At 42.4% G+C, this 21014-nt stretch overlaps 1 protein-coding gene across 1 annotated transcript in view; it reads left to right on the plus strand.

Annotated features, from left to right (window-relative positions):
• Positions 1–297: 297 nt before the first annotated feature.
• Positions 298–21014, plus strand: part of gnal2 (guanine nucleotide binding protein (G protein), alpha activating activity polypeptide, olfactory type 2) — a 94223-nt gene continuing 73506 nt past the window's right edge. Inside the window, exon 1 of the mRNA XM_072440678.1 lies at positions 298–1000. Within this exon, the coding sequence (XP_072296779.1) occupies positions 550–1000 (451 nt within the window). The 5' untranslated portion in view covers positions 298–549. The remainder of the gene's footprint in view (positions 1001–21014) is intronic.

Genomic DNA, 21014 nt, shown 5'->3' on the forward strand with positions numbered 1-21014 from the left:
AGTAAATATGTAACAGAGTAACAGAGTAAAAGAGTAACGGAGTAACGGAGTAAAGAGCTGCTCCTGGTCCAATGGGCACGTGACATAACTGTCCCGGCGCGTCACGTGCGCCTCAGACAGTGACTGTGCCGCAGACACTGATGAAATGTGAGGAATGACAATCACGAGCCGCGTTCCCCAAACGGCCATAACTGTAGTAACTGACGTGACGCGCGCTGCGCCGAAGCGCGTGCGCTCAGATCGTAGAGTGCGTGCGCAGCGCAGCGGCGCCTGTGTTTTCGGTTACTTACGGTAAGGTGGACCCGCAGTGTCCACTAAAGGATCAGGTGATCACTAACTACGACGCCAGCGCTGAACTGGGGAAAATGCAAAATGACATATAGCAAATGTCGGAGCGTAATTCATTCACGTTTCGGGCTGAAAGTGGGATTAAACCGCGCGGCTGGAGCTCCGATGTAACGATGGCGCGTTAGGGCTGGTGGCGCCACTGCGATTTTTGGATCTTTTAATTTATGAGAAATCCCATTGACAGACGCATATTGTTTCAACATGGGGCTGTGCTACAGTCTGCGTCCCCGGCTCTTCGGGGACCTGAGCGGCTCGATCTCCAACGCCACCTCGGACTCGGAGCAGCCGCCGGACGCCGCGGTGCCGTGCCGCGCCGGGGCCGCTCGCCCGGAGGACACCGCCGGGACCGGGGAGACCTCCGCGCTACGCCCCGGGGAGCACCGCCCCGCGGACACGGGCACCGACGGCGTGTTGATCCAGAACGGTGGCGGTGGAGGCGGCGGCGGCAGCGGGAAGGGCACGGGCAAGGAGCGGGGCCGCCGCTTACAGCTGCTGCAGAAGACCAGCACCCAGAAGCAGAAGAACTGGGACAAATTATTGGTGGAGGAGAAGGAGGCCGAGAAGGAGGCGAAGAAAGTCAGTAAAAACATTGACCGGGCGCTGAAGGAGCTGAAGCGGGAGTACAAGCAGACGCACCGGCTGCTGCTGCTCGGTAGGTCGCGTCCTGCTGTTGTTGTTGGACAAGGCGTTTATTAATAGAAGCTACGCGCACCGGCCTGAGCCGAGGCCTGTGCCACATCTGTGTCTGTGGCCCCCGCTGCTCCGGAGACACACGATGAAGGCCCCTCTGCCCCTGTCACATCCGGCCTCATGTCCACACGCACAGGGGCCACTTCTGTCCCCGGCTCCTGTGCGGCTTCTGTGGGAGAGTCAGCCCAGCGGCCCCTGTGAAGGCGGTGTGGCCTGTGGCTCCCAGGGACACAGTGTTTGTGTGTGATAAGGGCAGAGGATGACAGGGGGGGCTACAGGGGGGGCTACAGGGGGGGCTACAGGGGGGGCTACAGGGGGGGTCCTGGGGGGCTACAGGGGGGCCACATGGGGGCTATAGGGGGGCCACATGGGGGCTATAGGGGGGATACAGGGGGGCTACAGGGGGGCTTCATGGGGGCCACATGGGGGCTACAGGGGGGCTATAGGGGGGTCCAAGGGGGGATACAGGGGGGCTTCATGGGGGCTACACGGAGGCTTCATGGGGGCTACTGGGGGGCTTCATGGGGGCCACATGGGGGCTACTGGGGGGCTTCATGGGGGCCACATGGGGGCTACTGGGGGGCCACATGGGGGCTGTGGTCACCTGTGGCTGAGCTGGAGCTGCTTGGACTCGAGGCAGACTTAGAATCAACAAAAGAAAAGCTGCCAATAACACACCGGTTTATGCCTTATATAGTCACACCAGAGTTATGTAAGATATGAACGCTTTGGGCTGTGACACCTGTCTGTGGCCCTGTCTGTGGCCCTGTCTGTGGCCCTATCTGTGGACCTGGTGCTGCCCACTGTATGTGATCTTTGGTGTAGAGTGACAAAGGCTCGGGATGACAGGAGAACGAGGCCGCGCACAGCTTGAGTTAGTCAGAAAACCACCTACTTGTGTATGAACTGTACTCGTGTATAAACTGTACTCGTGTATACTCGTGTGCTACTGTCCAAACTAAAGAGTAAACACCGGTGACATAAGCTGCTGTTGGCGGCGGCCCCCGGTCCAATTGGGCCCTTATAACACATCCGTTTAGCTCGATTTAAGTTGATGTGTCTTATTACGCCGTTACAGCTTTAGTGTAATATTCACGGCTAAATCTATAAAAGGTTGTAAAGATTAGTGGCATCGCACCAGCCGTAAAACACGGCACTGACCAATCGAGGTGCGTCAATGATACGTTCCCCCGTCGTTATCGCTTTATATCATATTTAACTGTAGGAATAATATAATTACACATGCGAGCTCGTGTGAACCCGTGACACTTTCATTCACGCCATCTTTAGGTACGTGTTTGAGCTATAAAGTCGTCATATACATACGGAAAAACAAGAATAAATCCCAGTCACTCTAAGTAATCATCTGTATTTCAGAATTGTAAACATTGGCGTCAGTGGCCGTAGTATTGGAGTTGTTGTATTGATCAACACAAGGTCATTAATAGCTCAGTCTTTACTCTGTATTCAGTAATTTGGGACGATTACCAACGCCGTAAGTGTTTTCATTTATGGCCCATAAATGAGTATTTTTCAAACTTTTCAAGCCAATCGCTGTCGTAGGAAATGTTTGTCTTTCCAAGTGCATTTTAAAGTTAAAAAACAATACAAAACTAAACAACAAAATGCTAATTTAACTTCACCAGGAGTAAAATAGGAACAAAAACTGTCTTTAAACCAAGTAGTGCTGAAGCAGAGCCGTGCCAGAGCTTAAAGGACACGTTGTGTTTGGCTTTTGACCGTGTTGTGATTGTTTCCCACTCACACTTGTGTTTAGAGTCGTTCCTCTCGAGATGCACTGCTCTTCACTTACTGACACGTCCCACTCAAGCTAACACCTGATTTCGTTACTGGATCGATATTACGGGTGTACTCAAAATATCGATATCGTGCTATATCGTGACAGAGATGTGTATACTTTTGAACAACATACATTGACCATAGATTGCTGAGTAATACATTTATTGACCTGTTGAGTCCTGATTAAGGCTGAATCTGAGCTGAAAAGAAGGTGAAGTCTGATAGTAAAGGACAGAGTGAACATGAACATCAGGGCTATTCAACATGAGGCTCAGGGGCCAAATCAGGCCCTCCAAGTGGTGGATCCGGCCCCCGACCCACATTCCAAATATTGAAAATGAAATTCTGGGTTAGGGCTAGTTTAGACCTGGTTTAGTCTTGGTTTATTGGCTCGAGCCTTCAGAATGGAATGGATCGAGACATTGTTCTTGCCATGGTTTCTTATTATTATTATAGTTTTGCCACAACTCGGGCATTTTTGACCCCCTGAACATTGATGAATGTCACACATGGGGTCATAGGTCACATGGGGTCATAGGTCACACATGGGGTCATAGGTCACACATGGGGTCATACGTCACACATAGGTTGGAACTAGGTCATATAGGGAATTGGAAAGGAAGTGACAAAATCCAAGATGGCGGCGCTCTTGCGGCCCAAATCACTTGCGGTTCATCATTTTGCTACACGGTTTTGCTACACCTGGTGGTGAGAGCAATAAATTTACTGTCTCGCAGTTCTAAAGTAACAGACTTGCTGGCCTGATGGGTAGAGACACGGGTTTGCACAAAGCGTTCGAGGGTTTGATTCCTGCACGGAGCTTTGTTATCTCAAGTTTAAACATTTTTTTGCTGTCTAGTTTGTTTTGGGATGAGTTAGCTACACTTTTGCTGATACAAAGTCATGGTATAAACTAGTTTTAGCCAAACGAAGTAAACCTAAAACTTAGGGTTAGGTTTAGGGGTTAAGGGTTAAGGTTAGGGTTAAGGTTAGAGTTAAGGGTTAAGGTTAGATTTAAGGGTTAGGGTTAAGGTTAGGGTTAAGGGTTAAGGTTAGAGTTAAGGGTTAGGGTTAAGGTTAGGGTTAGGGTTAAGGTTAGGGTCAGGGGTTAGGGTTTAGGGTTAAACCCAGACCCATGTGATTTACATTTTCACAATTCTTTGTTTTACATTCAATGCACGCCCATTTAAATAGTTTCTCAGCAAGACAACACCGCCAGGAACTCATTGTTTGGTTCTTGTACACATCAAATGCATCGTAAACTTCAGGTTTGGACCCAAGAGTGAAAATTATTGATGGATCAGCAGAATTAGCGGGACCGTTCGCCATGTTTACTACGGTCGACCACCTGTTTACTTCCGCCCGGCTCCCGCCATTTCGTCCTCGCCATGTCGTCACGGGCATTGTCGTCACTTCCTCCTTTCCAATTCCCTATGACCTAGTGCCAACCGTCACACATGGGGACATAGGTCACACATGGGGTCATAGGTCACACATGGGGACATAGGTCACACATGGGGTCATAGGTCACACATGGGGTCATAGGTCACACATGGGGACATAGGTCACACATGGGGACATAGGTCACACATGGGGTCATAGGTCACACATGGGGTCATAGGTCACACATGGGGACATAGGTCACACATGGGGTCATAGGTCACACATGGGGTCATAGGTCACATGGGGTCATAGGTCACACATGGGGTCATAGGTCACACATGGGGTCATAAGTCACATGGTGTCATAAGTCACATGGGGTCATAGGTCACACATGGGGTCATAGGTCACACATGGGGTCATAGGTCACACATGGGGTCATAGGCCACATGGAGTCATAGACGCGATCGGCTCGGCCTGAACTCCAATAAAATGGAGCTTGTAGAACGCACGTCTCAACAGTGGCGACTAGTTCAAAAAAGAAAAAACATGAAACTCTTAATCTTTGGCCTAGGCACATGAGACTTGGGACAGTGATAGAGTTACCTTTGACCTCTGACCTTTGAGGAGTAAAACACACCTGGAGCATCGCTCTATGATAAACAGGAAGTCAGCCATGTCGAATCAAGTGGCACCGCCACGCTTGACTTTTTTTTGTTCAAAATCGTACTTGTCCTAGGTTTTTTGTCCGATCGAGCTCAAAACAACACCTTTTGCATCTAAAGACATTGAAATGTAATAAATATTCAAAATAATGTTGATATTCTTTACGGTCTCCGCGTAACATGCCCTCAAAAAAGGCTTAATTTCCTGTTTTTTCAAGGACAAGTCACGCCTATTGGAAATGATCCACGGAGCTCATATTTCACTCACTAATGTGTTTTTATGTCTGATTGGAAATAAATACCATTTAACAAATGTACTCTATAGCGCCCCCTACCCACTGTGTGAAAAACTCAACATTGTCTGATTTGTTTGAAACTCATGGTTTATATTCTCCTCGAGACGCCATGAAAAAGTGCATTGCAGATAGTGTGTATTTTCACAATTGGCCAGCAGAGGCGCAATGAATGCCTTCACTTCCTCTTCCTCTTTTATTTTGATGGGACATTTCCTCTTGTGCCGCAGTCTTAGCATTAGCATTAGAATTATTATTCTTTAGACTTTATTCTTTAGGCTTTATTCTTTAGACTTTATTCTTTACGCTTTATTCTTTCTGCCACAACTCGGGTATTTTTGACCCCTGAACATAAATGAAAAGTCCCGGGTCACCGAGGCTCTCTCTCTGTCTCCCTGCTCAGGTCTGCGTTCAGCACAATCTTGCAATTTGTCAGGACAAACTACTATTTGAATTGCAAACTACGCAATCATCAACGGTGAATTACTGAGCTTCGTTTGGTATGACGCAAAACGCAGCAGAAAACATGCGCGGGAAGGCGGTCGGGCGGGAAGGCGGTCGCGCGGGAGGCGAGAGCCATCATCGCCGCTGCCCCGGCTTTAATTTCTTGTTTATTTCTTTAGACCTGTCTTGATTCTGGATTAGTTCAGACCTGGTTAGTACTAGTCTAGTCCTAGTTTAATTCTGGTTCAGATGTTATTTCTCTCAAAAATCGAATCTATCAGGAGTTATTCTATTGTAATAACTCAATTTATTGAAAGTGTTAGGGATATTTTGGGACCTCAGAAAAATGTGGTTGAATGGCCCCGTTCTACATAATAAAAACATAATTGTAAACTTTTACCACCGGTTTTAAAGGATATCCATGTATCAAGTTACGAGTATTGGGATTCGTATTGTATCGCTGACCCTGTATCGGTATCGCGGACCCTGTATTGTATTGTAGACCCTGTATCGTATCGTGGATCGCATCGTGGGCCATGTATCGTAGCGTCGGCCCTGTATCATATCGTGGACCCTTTATCATATCGTGGACCCTGTATCGTATTGCTGACCCTGTATTGTATCGTACCGCGGACCCTGTATAGTATCGTATCGTGGACCCTGTATCGTATCGTGGGCCCTGTACCGTGGACCCTGTATCGTATCATGGACCCCGTATCGTACCGTGGACCTTGTATCATATCGTAGACCCCGTATCGTGGGCCCTGTATGGTACCGTGGACCCTGTATTGTATCATGGACCCCGTATCGTATCGTGGACCCTGTATCATATCGTAGACCACGTATCGTGGGCCCTGTATCGTACCGTGAACCCTGTATCGTATCGTGGACCCTGTATCATATCGTAGACCCCGTATCGTGGGCCCTGTATCGTACCGTGGACCCTGTATTGTATCAAGGACCCCGTATCGTATCGTGGACCCTGTATCATATCGTAGACCCCGTATCGTGGACCCTGTATCGTATCATGGACCCCGTATCGTGGACCCTGTATCATATCGTAGACCACGTACCGTGGACCCTGTATTGTATCATGGACCTCGTATCGTATCGTGGACCCTGTATCATATCGTAGACCCCGTATCGTGGACCCTGTATCGTATCATGGACCCAGTATCGTGGACCCTGTATCATATCGTAGACCACGTATCGTGGGCCCTGTATCGTACCGTGGACCCTGTATCGTACCGTGGACCCTGTATCATATTGTAGACCTCGTATCGTGGACCCTGTATCGTGGGCCCTGTATCATATCGTAGACCCCGTATCGTGGGCCCTGTATCGTATTATGGACCCCGTATCGTGGGCCCTGTATCATATCGTAGACCCCGTATCGTGGCCCTGTATCGTACCGTGGACCCTGTATCATATCATGGACCCCGTATCGTATCGTGGGCCCTGTATCATATTGTACACCCCGTATTGTGGGCCCTGTATCGTATCATGGACCCCTATTGTATCGTGGACCCTGTATCATATCGTAGGCCCCGTATCGTACCGTGGACCCTGTATCATATCATGGACCCCGTATCGTATCGTGGGCCCTGTATCATATCGTAGACCCCGTATCGTGGACCCTGTATCATATCATGGACTCCGTATCGTGGACCCTGTATCATATCGTAGACCCCGTATCGTGGGCCCTGTATCGTACCGTGGACCCTGTATTGTATCATGGACCCCGTATCGTACCGTGGACCCTGTATCATATCGTAGACCCCGTACCGTGGACCCTGTATCGTATCATGGACCCCGTATCGTACCGTGGACCCTGTATCATATCGTAGACCCCGTACCGTGGACCCTGTATCATATCGTAGACCCTGTACCGTGGACCCTGTATCGCTTCATGGACCCCGTATCGTATCGTGGACCCTGTATCATATCGTAGACCCCGTATCGTGGACCCTGTATCGCTTCATGGACCCCGTATCGTATCGTGGACCCTGTATCATATCGTAGACCCCGTATCGTGGGCCCTGTATCGTATCGTGGACCCTGTATCATATCGTAGACCCCGTATCGTGGGCCCTGTATCGTATCGTGGACCCTGTATCATATTGTAGGCCCCGTATCGTATTGTGAGCCTCTAAACCAGGAGTGGGCAATTATTTTCCTCCGAGGGCCATATTCGAATCCAGGCCAGTAGCGGAGGGCCGGCCCACGATCAATGGTTTGAAAAAAAGTTTTTGTTTTTTCATATTACTTGGCATGTTTGGTGGGCCGGATTATAAAGACAAACGGGCGACATGTGGCCCGCGGGCCGTAGTTTATACCCGGCTTTAATCAATATCGCGATTTAAAATGCCCCAACTATAAAACAATGATCCACAGATGTGATATAGAATATAATAACTATAGTGCAAACTAAAGTATCATATGTTTCCTTTTAACCTGGTCTAAAATGAGACTAAACCTGGTCCAAAGATATCACATCTAAAGTATTAAAGTATCTAAAGTACAAAGGCCTCAACTATAGGCCAGAACTAGAACTCAGCCAGGTCTAAAGCAGGACTAAAACAGGTCTAAAGCAGGACTAAAACAGGACTAAAGCAGGTTTAAAACAGGTCTAAAGCAGGTTTAAAACAGGACTAAAGCAGGTTTAAAACAGGTCTAAAGCAGGACTAAAACAGGTCTAAAGCAGGTTTAAAACAGGTCTAAAGCAGGTTTAAAACCGGTCTAAAGCAGGACTAAAACAGGACTAAAGCAGGTTTAAAACAGGTCTAAAGCAGGTTTAAAACAGGTCTAAAGCAGGACTAAAACAGGACTAAAGTAGGACTAAAACAGGACTAAAGCAGGTTTAAAACAGGTCTAAAGCAGGTTTAAAACAGGTCTAAAGCAGGACTAAAACAGGACTAAAGTAGGACTAAAACAGGTCTAAAGCAGGACTAAAACAGGACTAAAGCAGGTTTAAAACCGGTCTAAAGCAGGACTAAAACAGGTCTAAAGCAGGTTTAATTCAGGACTAAAGCAGGTTTAAAACAGGTCTAAAGCAGGTTTAAAACAGGACTAAAGCAGGTTTAAAACAGGTCTAAAGCAGGTTTAAAACAGGTCTAAAGCAGGTTTAAAACAGGTCTAAAGCAGGACTAAAACAGGACTAAAGTAGGACTAAAACAGGTCTAAAGCAGGACTAAAACAGGACTAAAGCAGGTTTAAAACCGGTCTAAGGCAGGTTTAAAACAGGTCTAAAGCAGGTTTAAAACCGGTCTAAAGCAGGTTTAAAACAGGTCTAAAGCAGGTTTAAAACAGGTCTAAAGCAGGTTTAAAACCGGTCTAAAGCAGGTTTAAAACAGGTCTAAAGCAGGTTTAAAACCGGTCTAAAGCAGGTTTAAAACAGGTCTAAAGCAGGTTTAAAACAGGTCTAACGCAGGTTTAAAACAGGTCTAAAGCAGGTTTAAAACCGGTCTAAAGCAGGTTTAAAACAGGTCTAAATAAGGTTTAAAACAGGTCTAAAGCAGGTTTAAAACAGGTCTAAAGCAGGTTTAAAACAGGTCTAAAGCAGGACTAAAACAGGTCTAAAGCAGGTTTAAAACAGGTCTAAAGCAGGACTAAAACAGGTCTAAAGCAGGACTAAAACAGGTCTAAAGCAGGTTTAAAACAGGTCTAAAGCAGGTTTAAAACAGGTCTAAAGCAGGACTAAAACTGGACTAAAGCAGGTTTAAAACAGGTCTAAAGCAGGTTTAAAACAGGTCTAAAGCAGGACTAAAACAGGTCTAAAGCAGGTTTAAAACAGGACTAAAGCAGGTTTAAAACAGGACTAAAGTAGGACTAAAACAGGTCTAAAGCAGGACTAAAACAGGACTAAAGCAGATTTAAAACCGGTCCAAAGCAGGACTAAAACAGGACTAAAGCAGGTTTAAAACAGGTCTAAAGCAGGACTAAAACAGGACTAAAGCAGGACTAAAACAGGTCTAAAGCAGGTTTAAAACAGGTCTAAAGCAGGTTTAAAACCGGTCTAAAGCAGGACTAAAACAGGACTAAAGCAGGTTTAAAACAGGTCTAAAGCAGGTTTAAAACAGGTCTAAAGCAGGACTAAAACAGGACTAAAGTAGGACTAAAACAGGTCTAAAGCAGGACTAAAACAGGACTAAAGCAGGTTTAAAACCGGTCTAAAGCAGGACTAAAACAGGTCTAAAGCAGGTTTAAAACAGGACTAAAGCAGGTTTAAAACAGGTCTAAAGCAGGTTTAAAACAGGTCTAAAGCAGGTTTAAAACAGGTCTAAAGCAGGACTAAAACAGGACTAAAGTAGGACTAAAACAGGTCTAAAGCAGGACTAAAACAGGACTAAAGCAGGTTTAAAACCGGTCTAAAGCAGGTTTAAAACAGGTCTAAAGCAGGTTTAAAACCGGTCTAAAGCAGGTTTAAAACAGGTCTAAAGCAGGTTTAAAACAGGTCTAAAGCAGGTTTAAAACCGGTCTAAAGCAGGTTTAAAACAGGTCTAAAGCAGGTTTAAAACCGGTCTAAAGCAGGTTTAAAACAGGTCTAAAGCAGGTTTAAAACAGGTCTAACGCAGGTTTAAAACAGGTCTAAAGCAGGTTTAAAACCGGTCTAAAGCAGGTTTAAAACAGGTCTAAAGCAGGTTTAAAACAGGTCTAAAGCAGGTTTAAAACAGGTCTAAAGCAGGTTTAAAACAGGTCTAAAGCAGGTTTAAAACAGGACTAAAGCAGGTTTAAAACAGGTCTAAAGCAGGACTAAAACAGGTCTAAAGCAGGACTAAAACAGGACTAAAGCAGGTTTAAAACAGGTCTAAAGCAGGTTTAAAACAGGTCTAAAGCAGGACTAAAACAGGACTAAAGCAGGTTTAAAGCAGGTCTAAAGCAGGTTTAAAACAGGTCTAAAGCAGGACTAAAACAGGTCTAAAGCAGGTTTAAAACAGGTCTAAAGCAGGTTTAAAACAGGTCTAAAGCAGGTTTAAAACCGGTCTAAAGCAGGTTTAAAACAGGTCTAAAGCAGGACTAAAACAGGTCTAAAGCAGGTTTAAAACAGGTCTAAAGCAGGTTTAAAACCGGTCTAAAGCAGGACTAAAACAGGACTAAAGCAGGTTTAAAACAGGTCTAAAGCAGGTTTAAAACAGGTCTAAAGCAGGACTAAAACAGGACTAAAGTAGGACTAAAACAGGTCTAAAGCAGGACTAAAACAGGACTAAAGCAGGTTTAAAACCGGTCTAAAGCAGGACTAAAACAGGTCTAAAGCAGGTTTAAAACAGGACTAAAGCAGGTTTAAAACAGGTCTAAAGCAGGTTTAAAACAGGTCTAAAGCAGGTTTAAAACAGGTCTAAAGCAGGACTAAAACAGGTCTAAAGCAGGACTAAAACAGGACTAAAGCAGGTTTAAAACCGGTCTAAAGCAGGTTTAAAACAGGTCTAAAGCAGGTTTAAAACCGGTCTAAAGCAGGTTTAAAACAGGTCTAAAGCAGGTTTAAAACAGGTCTAAAGCAGGTTTAAAACCGGTCTAAAGCAGGTTTAAAACAGGTCTAAAGCAGGTTTAAAACCGGTCTAAAGCAGGTTTAAAACAGGTCTAAAGCAGGTTTAAAACAGGTCTAACGCAGGTTTAAAACAGGTCTAAAGCAGGTTTAAAACCGGTCTAAAGCAGGTTTAAAACAGGTCTAAAGCAGGTTTAAAACAGGTCTAAAGCAGGTTTAAAACAGGTCTAAAGCAGGTTTAAAACAGGACTAAAGCAGGTTTAAAACAGGTCTAAAGCAGGACTAAAACAGGTCTAAAGCAGGACTAAAACAGGACTAAAGCAGGTTTAAAACAGGTCTAAAGCAGGTTTAAAACAGGTCTAAAGCAGGACTAAAACAGGACTAAAGCAGGTTTAAAACAGGTCTAAAGCAGGTTTAAAACAGGTCTAAAGCAGGACTAAAACAGGTCTAAAGCAGGTTTAAAACCGGTCTAAAGCAGGTTTAAAACAGGTCTAAAGCAGGTTTAAAACAGGTCTAAAGCAGGTTTAAAACAGGTCTAAAGCAGGACTAAAACAGGTCTAAAGCAGGACTAAAACAGGACTAAAGCAGGTTTAAAACAGGTCTAAAGCAGGTTTAAAACAGGTCTAAAGCAGGACTAAAACAGGACTAAAGCAGGTTTAAAACAGGTCTAAAGCAGGTTTAAAACAGGTCTAAAGCAGGACTAAAACAGGTCTAAAGCAGGTTTAAAACCGGTCTAAAGCAGGTTTAAAACAGGTCTAAAGCAGGTTTAAAACAGGTCTAAAGCAGGTTTAAAACCGGTCTAAAGCAGGTTTAAAACAGGTCTAAAGCAGGTTTAAAACCGGTCTAAAGCAGGTTTAAAACAGGTCTAAAGCAGGTTTAAAACCGGTCTAAAGCAGGTTTAAAACAGGTCTAAAGCAGGACTAAAGCAGGTTTAAAACAGGACTAAAGCAGGTTTAAAACAGGTCTAAAGCAGGTTTAAAACAGGTCTAAAGCAGGTTTAAAACAGGTCTAAAGCAGGTTTAAAACCGGTCTAAAGCAGGTTTAAAACCGGTCTAAAGCAGGTTTAAAACCGGTCTAAAGCAGGTTTAAAACAGGTCTAAAGCAGGTTTAAAACAGGTCTAAAGCAGGTTTAAAACAGGTCTAAAGCAGGTTTAAAACCGGTCTAAAGCAGGTTTAAAACAGGTCTAAAGCAGGTTTAAAACAGGTCTAAAGCAGGTTTAAAACCGGTCTAAAGCAGGTTTAAAACAGGTCTAAAGCAGGTTTAAAACCGGTCTAAAGCAGGTTTAAAACAGGTCTAAAGCATGACTAAAGCAGGTTTAAAACAGGACTAAAGCAGGTTTAAAACCGGTCTAAAGCAGGTTTAAAACAGGTCTAAAGCAGGTTTAAAACAGGTCTAAAGCAGGTTTAAAACAGGTCTAAAGCAGGTTTAAAACCGGTCTAAAGCAGGTTTAAAACCGGTCTAAAGCAGGTTTAAAACCGGTCTAAAGCAGGTTTAAAACAGGTCTAAAGCAGGTTTAAAACAGGTCTAAAGCAGGTTTAAAACAGGTCTAAAGCAGGTTTAAAACAGGACTAAAGCAGGTTTAAAACAGGTCTAAAGCAGGTTTAAAACAGGTCTAAAGCAGGTTTAAAACAGGTCTAAAGCAGGTTTAAAACCGGTCTAAAGCAGGTTTAAAACCGGTCTAAAGCAGGTTTAAAACAGGTCTAAAGCAGGTTTAAAACAGGTCTAAAGCAGGTTTAAAACAGGTCTAAAGCAGGTTTAAAACAGGTCTAAAGCAGGTTTAAAACAGGACTAAAGCAGGTTTAAAACAGGTCTAAAGCAGGTTTAAAACAGGTCTAAAGCAGGTTTAAAACAGGTCTAAAGCAGGTTTAAAACAGGTCTAAAGCAGGTTTAAAACAGGTCTAAAGCAGGTTTAAAACAGGTCTAAAGCAGGTTTAAAACAGGTCTAAAGCAGGTTTAAAACAGGTCTAAAGCAGGACTGTGCTGAGACTAAACCACCTCTGGACCTGGATCAAATCTGTTCATGATTCATCTCTCTTCAAATGTACGTACCAAACTTTCACCGTCATATTATTGTCTGGGACCTTTTTCGGCCGCGGCGCGACCAAAAAAAAAATGACAACAAATCACAAAAAGTAGCACATTACTGGTTGATTGCACGTGACGCACACTTGCCCACGTTCCACAGTTTACAGGTTTATACCGTATAATTTAGCCGCTCAGCGTTTCCAGGCGGCCCAGTGTTCAGAGCTGTGTGAACACGGCGAGCACTAAATATTGAAGATGCTTTGAGTTATTTATCGCTCTGTCTGCTTAAAGAGGAACAGTTAACCACATGGCTATAACTCACTTTTGTTTAATGTGGGCTTGGGTCAACGTTGCACGCACAAAGATTTACATCGATGGCACAATGGCCAAAACAATATAATATGAATGATCTGCTGTGTTCTATGTGCTATATGCAAAATCACACGTCACACATGCATTTTACTTATCTTTACGTTAAATGTATGATGTTATTGCGCTCACTGATAAGTCAATACGGTGACATTTCACACCAAGTCCTATGATAAGTGTACGTAGTGACTAAACCAAGCAGGAAATAGCGTTAAAATGCTAAAATCTTGTTAAATCAGGTCAAAAACAGCATTAATAAAACAATTTAACATCATTTTCAGATTGATTTAATTTATAAAAAACAGTTAGGCTAGCAAAATCACTTTAGCAATGAAATGCCAAACTAAATAAAATAACTCTACCATTCTAGCTACTTAAATATATTTGTTTACATCATAACGTAGCAATAAAGTGAAGATGGATATTTACGTTTTGCAAATTCACTGATTTCTAACCGAATCGTTCAACCTCTCCACGTGTGCGTTTGCTTTACATCGACCGTTATACAACCCGAGGTGAGCCGCTTAATTTCCTGTGCAAATATCTGTTAGCGCAGGAAGCTAGCGGCTAATGAACTCACACAGGAAGTAACGTATACTTCGCCCCCGCCGCGCTGCAGCGTGACTTCAGCCTCTGTCATTACCTCGAATAACGTGCCACTTTACTACCACTACTACTACTACTACTACTACTACTGTTATTATATTTGTGTTAGCTAGGCACCTGTCATGGGAGGCTATTAGCTCCATTAGCGTTAGCCGTGCTCCTCTGTGGCATCACTTTAGAGGATAGAAAAGCCTGTGGGACTTTTCCTGTAACAATATTTAGTTAGTCATTAGAAGTTACTTATTCCATCCTCTGCGGCTCAAATTGAATTACAAAACAATTATAGCAACAAAAATCTCCCCAAAATGTATTTATTGAACACTAAGTAGGGACGTAACGATATCCACATTTCTCGGTACGATATTATCACAATATTAATCTCATATATTTATTGCGATGACAGAAAATATAAAAATATTAAAAAACTATGTTTTCTGCACTGAAATGGAGCAAAGGATTATGGTCTATGTAGTGCTATTGCTGCAACAAAACATTTAAACAAAGGAGCTTCTAATTGATATATTATTGTGAGACTTTTGACGATATCGAATCACGATATTTCCGTTATTCTATACAATTATATACATTATACATCCCAAGCAATAAATTGATCAAGTGAATTATTGTGACAGGCCCGTGTTTTTTAACGTTACGCTCGCTTTTGTTTCCAGTAACTACGATATTCTCCATAAATCTGGAAAAGACATCTTCAAATTGACATTCACAAAATAATTAAATTAAATCCGTTCCTTTCAGTTACACATTCACGCTCGGCGTTCTCCCGCTCCGATATCTTGTTTTTTACCTTTGTGCAAAAGCATAACTCATCGTCACCGCCTGAACATTGTTTCGAGTGTGGTTTTCTCGTTAATACCGAGGCGATAAAGACGCAAACACATGGATAAAAGAGTTTTGGGGAACCTTCCGCCGGCGCGAGCGGAGAGAACGGAGACGCCGGCGGGACCTTACACCCCGCAGTTTTCCAGTAGGATTCTTGTTGCACGCCACAAGACCGAGGTGGTTAGTGTTCCTCTGAAAACGGACACCTCGCCGAGGGTGTCGCGTTTCAAGGCGACGTTCGTGAGCTAATCTGGGTCACTTTATCTGTGTGTATTCGCCGCAACTATTTAGCAAAACCGGTACATGCGGCTATTGTTTATAGTTAGGGCTATTTTTAGACGCGCTCTTGAGGCGGGTGGGTTTGTTTTGTTTTGGTTTTTTTCGTCGAGTTACAGGCGTGCAAGTACTTTTTGGAGTGTTTTTTTTTTGCGTACAAGTACGTTTCAGAGCGTTTTGTTGGGTGCAAGTACATTTTGGAGTTTTTTTTTGCATGTAAGTACATTTTAGAGGATTTTTTTGTGTGCTAGTACATTTCGGAGCGTTGTGATGTCATCAATGTGCGACGTGCCGTTGAAAACACAGAGACAGTTTACACTTAACTGACACACTTTTCTGACAGTTTAAACCATCGTTCGACAAAATAAAGGTGTTATATGGTGCTGTTGCAGTCAAAGCATAACTGTTGTGTACTTTATATGGATTTTGGATCTTGTTTACTGTCTGGTTGCTAGGTAACAGTTGTGGATTTACCTCTACCTATGTCTTATTTGCTGCTCATGTCCAACCAGGAAGTACAATTATAAACTTTACAAAAATGGTCAAACTGGGGACAAAAGGGTAAAATGTTGAGTAAAATCTGAATTATAATTGCGTCATATAGAGATCTACCTTTAATCTATCAAATAACTGTTAGTAATTCTATAGATTTTGCATTTTGATACTTTTGTAATATTGTAGAACTAAAATAACACTTTAAATCCAAAATAAAAATATATATGCTTTACACTTATATCATAGCCACGCTAAATAAGATATTTTTCTATTATTAAAGCGTAAAGGTAAACTATTTTCAAAACTTTCAGCTGTGCAGGAGTAGAACGGAGCAATGAAACAGCTTTTGTCACTGTATGTAATCTTAGAAATGGGCAATTTCGACTAAAAATAATAACTCGATCATTTTTTTTTACCGCTAATGAGTTTCCTGATTACGATATTCACACAAGATTATGTCAATTCAGCATAAATGTGTCAAAACATGTCTTAAAATGTATTAGTATTTATTAAAATATCAGACAAATGTGAAATAAATTTAGAAATACACTTAAAAGTGCAGAAATATCTCTTTATATCCTTAGTTTTTTACCAAAACAAAGTCTGGACTCAAACCAGGACACAAGAATAGACCTAGTCGTGGGCCGACGTCACAATGAGGTTTAAGTTGAAGGTGAGATAAATTTGAATATTGAGTTTATTGTTTGTAATAAAAAAAAAAAAACGCTGTAAAAAGAGTTGATTGAAAATGTAATTACTCACGATTATTCAAGTCACAATATAATCGTAAGAACCAAAAATAAATAGTATTTTTGTTCAATATACAGCCCAAAAATTTGACTAAATGCAAAGAACTCTATTTTATCTTGCTGTTTTTGTCACGTTGACTTCAGATTTATTTGTGGCGTGTAATTTACATCTAAATCACGCCAGAATCTGGACTAAACCAGGCGCTTAAACAAGGCTAATTCAAACCAGGGCTTAACCTCACTTCAAGCTTAACCAGAACCAAACCGGGGTTAAATCGGGACTATCGACTCTAAAACTAAACCAGGCCCCGGAGTACAATTTTAGCCTCGGCAGCTCGTACGCCGCCGTAAACATAAACACCATTAATCTATAGGCTATTCATGGCACGCGTACAAATACCTTCGCCTCTTCATTTACAGCTCGCGGCGGCGGACGCGGCGAGTGGGAACGGCCGGCCAGTTCCTTTTATTTCTTGGAGAGGAAGTGACTTTATTGTTCGGACACTGACGCCGGTTCACTACCTTTTTTTCTCTTCTCTTTTTTTTCTCCCCTCGTTGTCCTTAGCTTAACTTCTGCGCCTGCGTCTTATCGACCGGACGGCGCAGGCGCTTTGGCCCTGCGAGAGTCGTCACGGTTACGTTGGGAGCGACGCCGCGCTGTAGACGTCGGGCCTCTCCTGTAAGAGCGGGACTGACCTTTGCCTCGGCCAGTTTTATCATTGACCGCGGTTGAACTTTGATACGAGCGTTTCTGCCTGGCGCCCGGGCCAATGGCAGCGCGCGCAGGACTGTTTACGGTCGCAATAGAAATCAATCTTATTATTGCATAACTTGTTTTTTTATTATTTTTATCACATCTAAAGATAATGGACTGCGCCAAAAAAACAATGTATAGTTAAAGGTGCACTATGTAACGGTTGTGATGGGAGTTGTGTTTCCATGGAGATTATATTTGACAGATTTTGCTAAACATTTTGCCTTTTTGTCCCCAATTTGGCTGTTTTTTGTAAAGTTTGTAATTGCATTTCATGACATGAGCAGCAGGCGTGACATGGGTAGAGGTGATTCCACAGCTGTTACCTAGCAACCGCACTGTAAACAAGAGCCAAAATACACATAAATGACACAACAGTTATGATTTGACACATAATAATACCATAAAACACCTTTATTTTGGGGAATGATTGTTTAAACCAGGGCTATTCAACATAAGGCCTGGGGGCCAAATCAGGCCCTCAAAGCGATTTAATCTGACCCACAACCCATTTTACAAATATTGACTATATATATTGTACTAGTCTAGTCCTAGTTTTATTCTGGTTCTGTTCTGGATGGCAATGTTGGAAAAGCATTTTGTATATTATTTCTCACAAAAATCTAATCAATCAGTAGTTATTTTTATTGTATTAATTACTTAATGTAATAAAACAGTGCGGTGGGGATATTTTGTACGACCCAAAATGTTGTTAGAGTAAAAATCTGTCCCTCTGTAATAAAGTTGAATAACCCCAGTTCAAACTGTCAGAGGATCAGTGTAAACGGTCTCTGTGTTTACAACGGCGTGTCGCACAATGATGACATCACAGAGGGATTCTGTTCAGCCTTTCCAGCACAACTTTGTGTAATTCTAAAATTGTATGTTCAAAAATTACTTTGCAAACTGCAAATTCACTGATGTAAAACAATGATAGATATTTAGCACATGTTGTACAGCACAAACATGTCATACTGAGACAAACAGGAACTTATCATATGGACTTTAATTATGGGCGTTTTTATTGCTCAAAAATACTTTGAGATGTTTCGAAGATAAATAAAAAAATATATATAATTTTGTGCTTTTAGGAATATGCTAAGTTTGATTATCGAGTTTGTCTCCAATAATTAAAACGATTAAAAAAGACCTCAATAAGAGACATAAACATCCAGTGTAATCTTTAAGAGTATAAAGTGATATTCCTGCACTTTTGTGGTAAATGTTATGTAATGTTATGGCCCTTTCACTTGAACCTGGACAAGACATTTCCAGACACATTTGTCACATTTGTGATGTTTGAGCACAGTATGGAACACAAACGTCTCCCTCTTGTACACGGATGGTAGAAGCGTGTTCAGACAGTCAAGAGCCACGTCACAGCGTTTGGTTTATTTATCAATGTTAATCACACTGAACAATATGAAAAAGAATATGAGTTATAGGAAAAGACAAAACAATGAGAAAGACGATGCAAACGAGTGAACGAACAAACAAAACATGAAATAGAAAGAATAAAAATGATAAATAAAAAATAAATAAGAAAAATAAGTAATTAAGAAAAATACAAATAAAATAAATAAGTACAAAAAAATAAATAAATAAAAATAGAAGTAAATTAAATACAAAAATAAAAACAAAAATAAATACAAAGAAAATAAATAAATACAGGGGCTGGCACATAAAAGTAATGGAGTTAATAAATGTCACAATTAAAGACACATTTGAGAGACGATAAAAGTAAATTCACGATCACAGACAGAGACACAACAACTTCTTGTTGAGAATACAATTTTAATACGAAAACTAGCTTGAAGCATTAACTATTCATTGAATTGTCCAACAACATTTCCCGACCCTTCTCTTTGGATCATTTGTCGTTCACATTTTGCTCGATTAATCCCAACCGATCGAATATTGAACAAGTTCAGCCATCAAATAATCGTCGTTAAATGACTCGTACAAAGCAGGAATTACATCAAAGCGACATAGGACATTTATCTGTAACACGCTCTATCAGGACGACCTCAAGCAGCGTCACCTTAACGTCATCTGGGTCAAATTTAGTTAAAATCTACACATATTTACAGCCACTTCACATTCCAAACAACTAAATGATCATTTGTTGTTCACAATTTGATCGATTAATCCCTTCTAACCAGCTAACTTGCTCCAAAAACTAGTTTATCTGTAACACGCTCTATCAGGACGACCTCAAGCAGCGTCACCTTAACTCCATCTGGGTCAAATATAGTTTAAATCTCCACATATTTACTGCCACTTCACATTCAAAACAACTAAATGATTTGCAAAATGACAGTCGGTCGCGGCCCTGCATTTGTTAAACATGGATAAAGTAGAATCTGTTACATTTAGATGCCCCAAACGCTGCAGTTTAGTTTGACCTGATGTGTGCAGTGCTCCGTGCCACCACCTGAGGGCGCTGTGGTCCAGTCACGTAAATGACCTTGCTCTTGGAGGTAGGCACACACACAGGCAGCTGGACCTATTTTTTCTTCTTCTTTTTCTTCCCCATTTTACTTCAGGGTCAGGTGGGATGTGGTGGGAAGGTTTCTCTCACCTTTTTTTTTTTTACATATAAGAATTTGCATGTCGCACAACTTGCCCTGTGCCATTTTGATGACCAAAAAAAACCAGAGCATTTGCCTTTTGTTTGCATAATTCAGACGGTAACAGAATGCTCTTTGTGACAAAAATAGACACCGGTGGTTTTTATCTGGCGCTGGAAGTGGACTTTGATATCGTTACAAACCCGGCTGTAATGCAAAAGGAAAAAACGTCGCCGGCGGATTAAGTTAGCCCGGCATTAACTGAAACCCAAACGGTGCCACCCGAAATAGCAACTTTCTCGTGGCAAACACACAAAAGCGAAACTGGTTTTGTGGCTTTTTTGTAAGTGTATGTTGTTCGAAAACACTTGCTCTATTTTGGTCTGGCGAAGAGCGTCTTTAATGTCAAAATTATATCCTCTGTATCTCGAAGCGACTGATTCAGAGCTGTCCTTTTTCACTTTACCATTCAATACGATACACGATAGACGATGCGCGGCTCACGATACGTAATATTACCATTTTGCGACAGTGTTTCACGATGTGCACAAACTTTATGTGAAAAATGCGTCAGTTTTAACGGTCAAAATTGTGATTATGTCAAATGTATTGCATGATGGAGTTTCCTTTCTCTAAACATTAACACAATCGTTGCTCTGTCACTAAATGATTTTTGAAAAAGTACTCACAATGTTTTGGTATTCTTCTATTTTAAAGCTTAAATGTCGTCTTTTCCTAAATCCAAAGAGAAGTAACATCAAACTCTGTGTTTCTCAAACTGTGGTGTGGTGGTTTTGTATTGGAGCAAATCTGTTTATGTTTTTGGGCTAGTCATAGTTTAGAACTCTGTGGTTTAGTCTCATTTTAGACCTGGTTTAGTCCTGTTCTAGCCCTGGTTTAGTCCTGTTCTAGCCCTGGTTTAGTCCTGTTCTAGCTCTGGTTTAGTCCTGTTCTAGCTCTGGTTTAGTCCTGTTCTAGCCCTGGTTTAGTCCTGTTCTAGCTCTGGTTTAGTCCTGTTCTAGCCCTGGTTTAGTCCTGTTCTAGCCCTGGTTTAGTCCTGTTCTAGCCCTGGTTTAGTCCTGTTCTAGCTCTGGTTTAGTCCTGTTCTAGCTCTGGTTTAGTCCTGTTCTAGCCCTGGTTTAGTCCTGTTCTAGCCCTGGTTTAGTCCTGTTCTAGCCCTGGTTTAGTCCTGTTCTAGCCCTGGTTTAGTCCTGTTCTAGCCCTGAT

Source organism: Eucyclogobius newberryi, unplaced genomic scaffold, assembly GCF_026437365.1.
Source record: "Eucyclogobius newberryi isolate DKJ021-1_F unplaced genomic scaffold, fEucNew1.0.hap1 SCAF_12, whole genome shotgun sequence".
NCBI classification, from domain to species: Eukaryota; Metazoa; Chordata; class Actinopteri; order Gobiiformes; family Gobiidae; genus Eucyclogobius; species Eucyclogobius newberryi.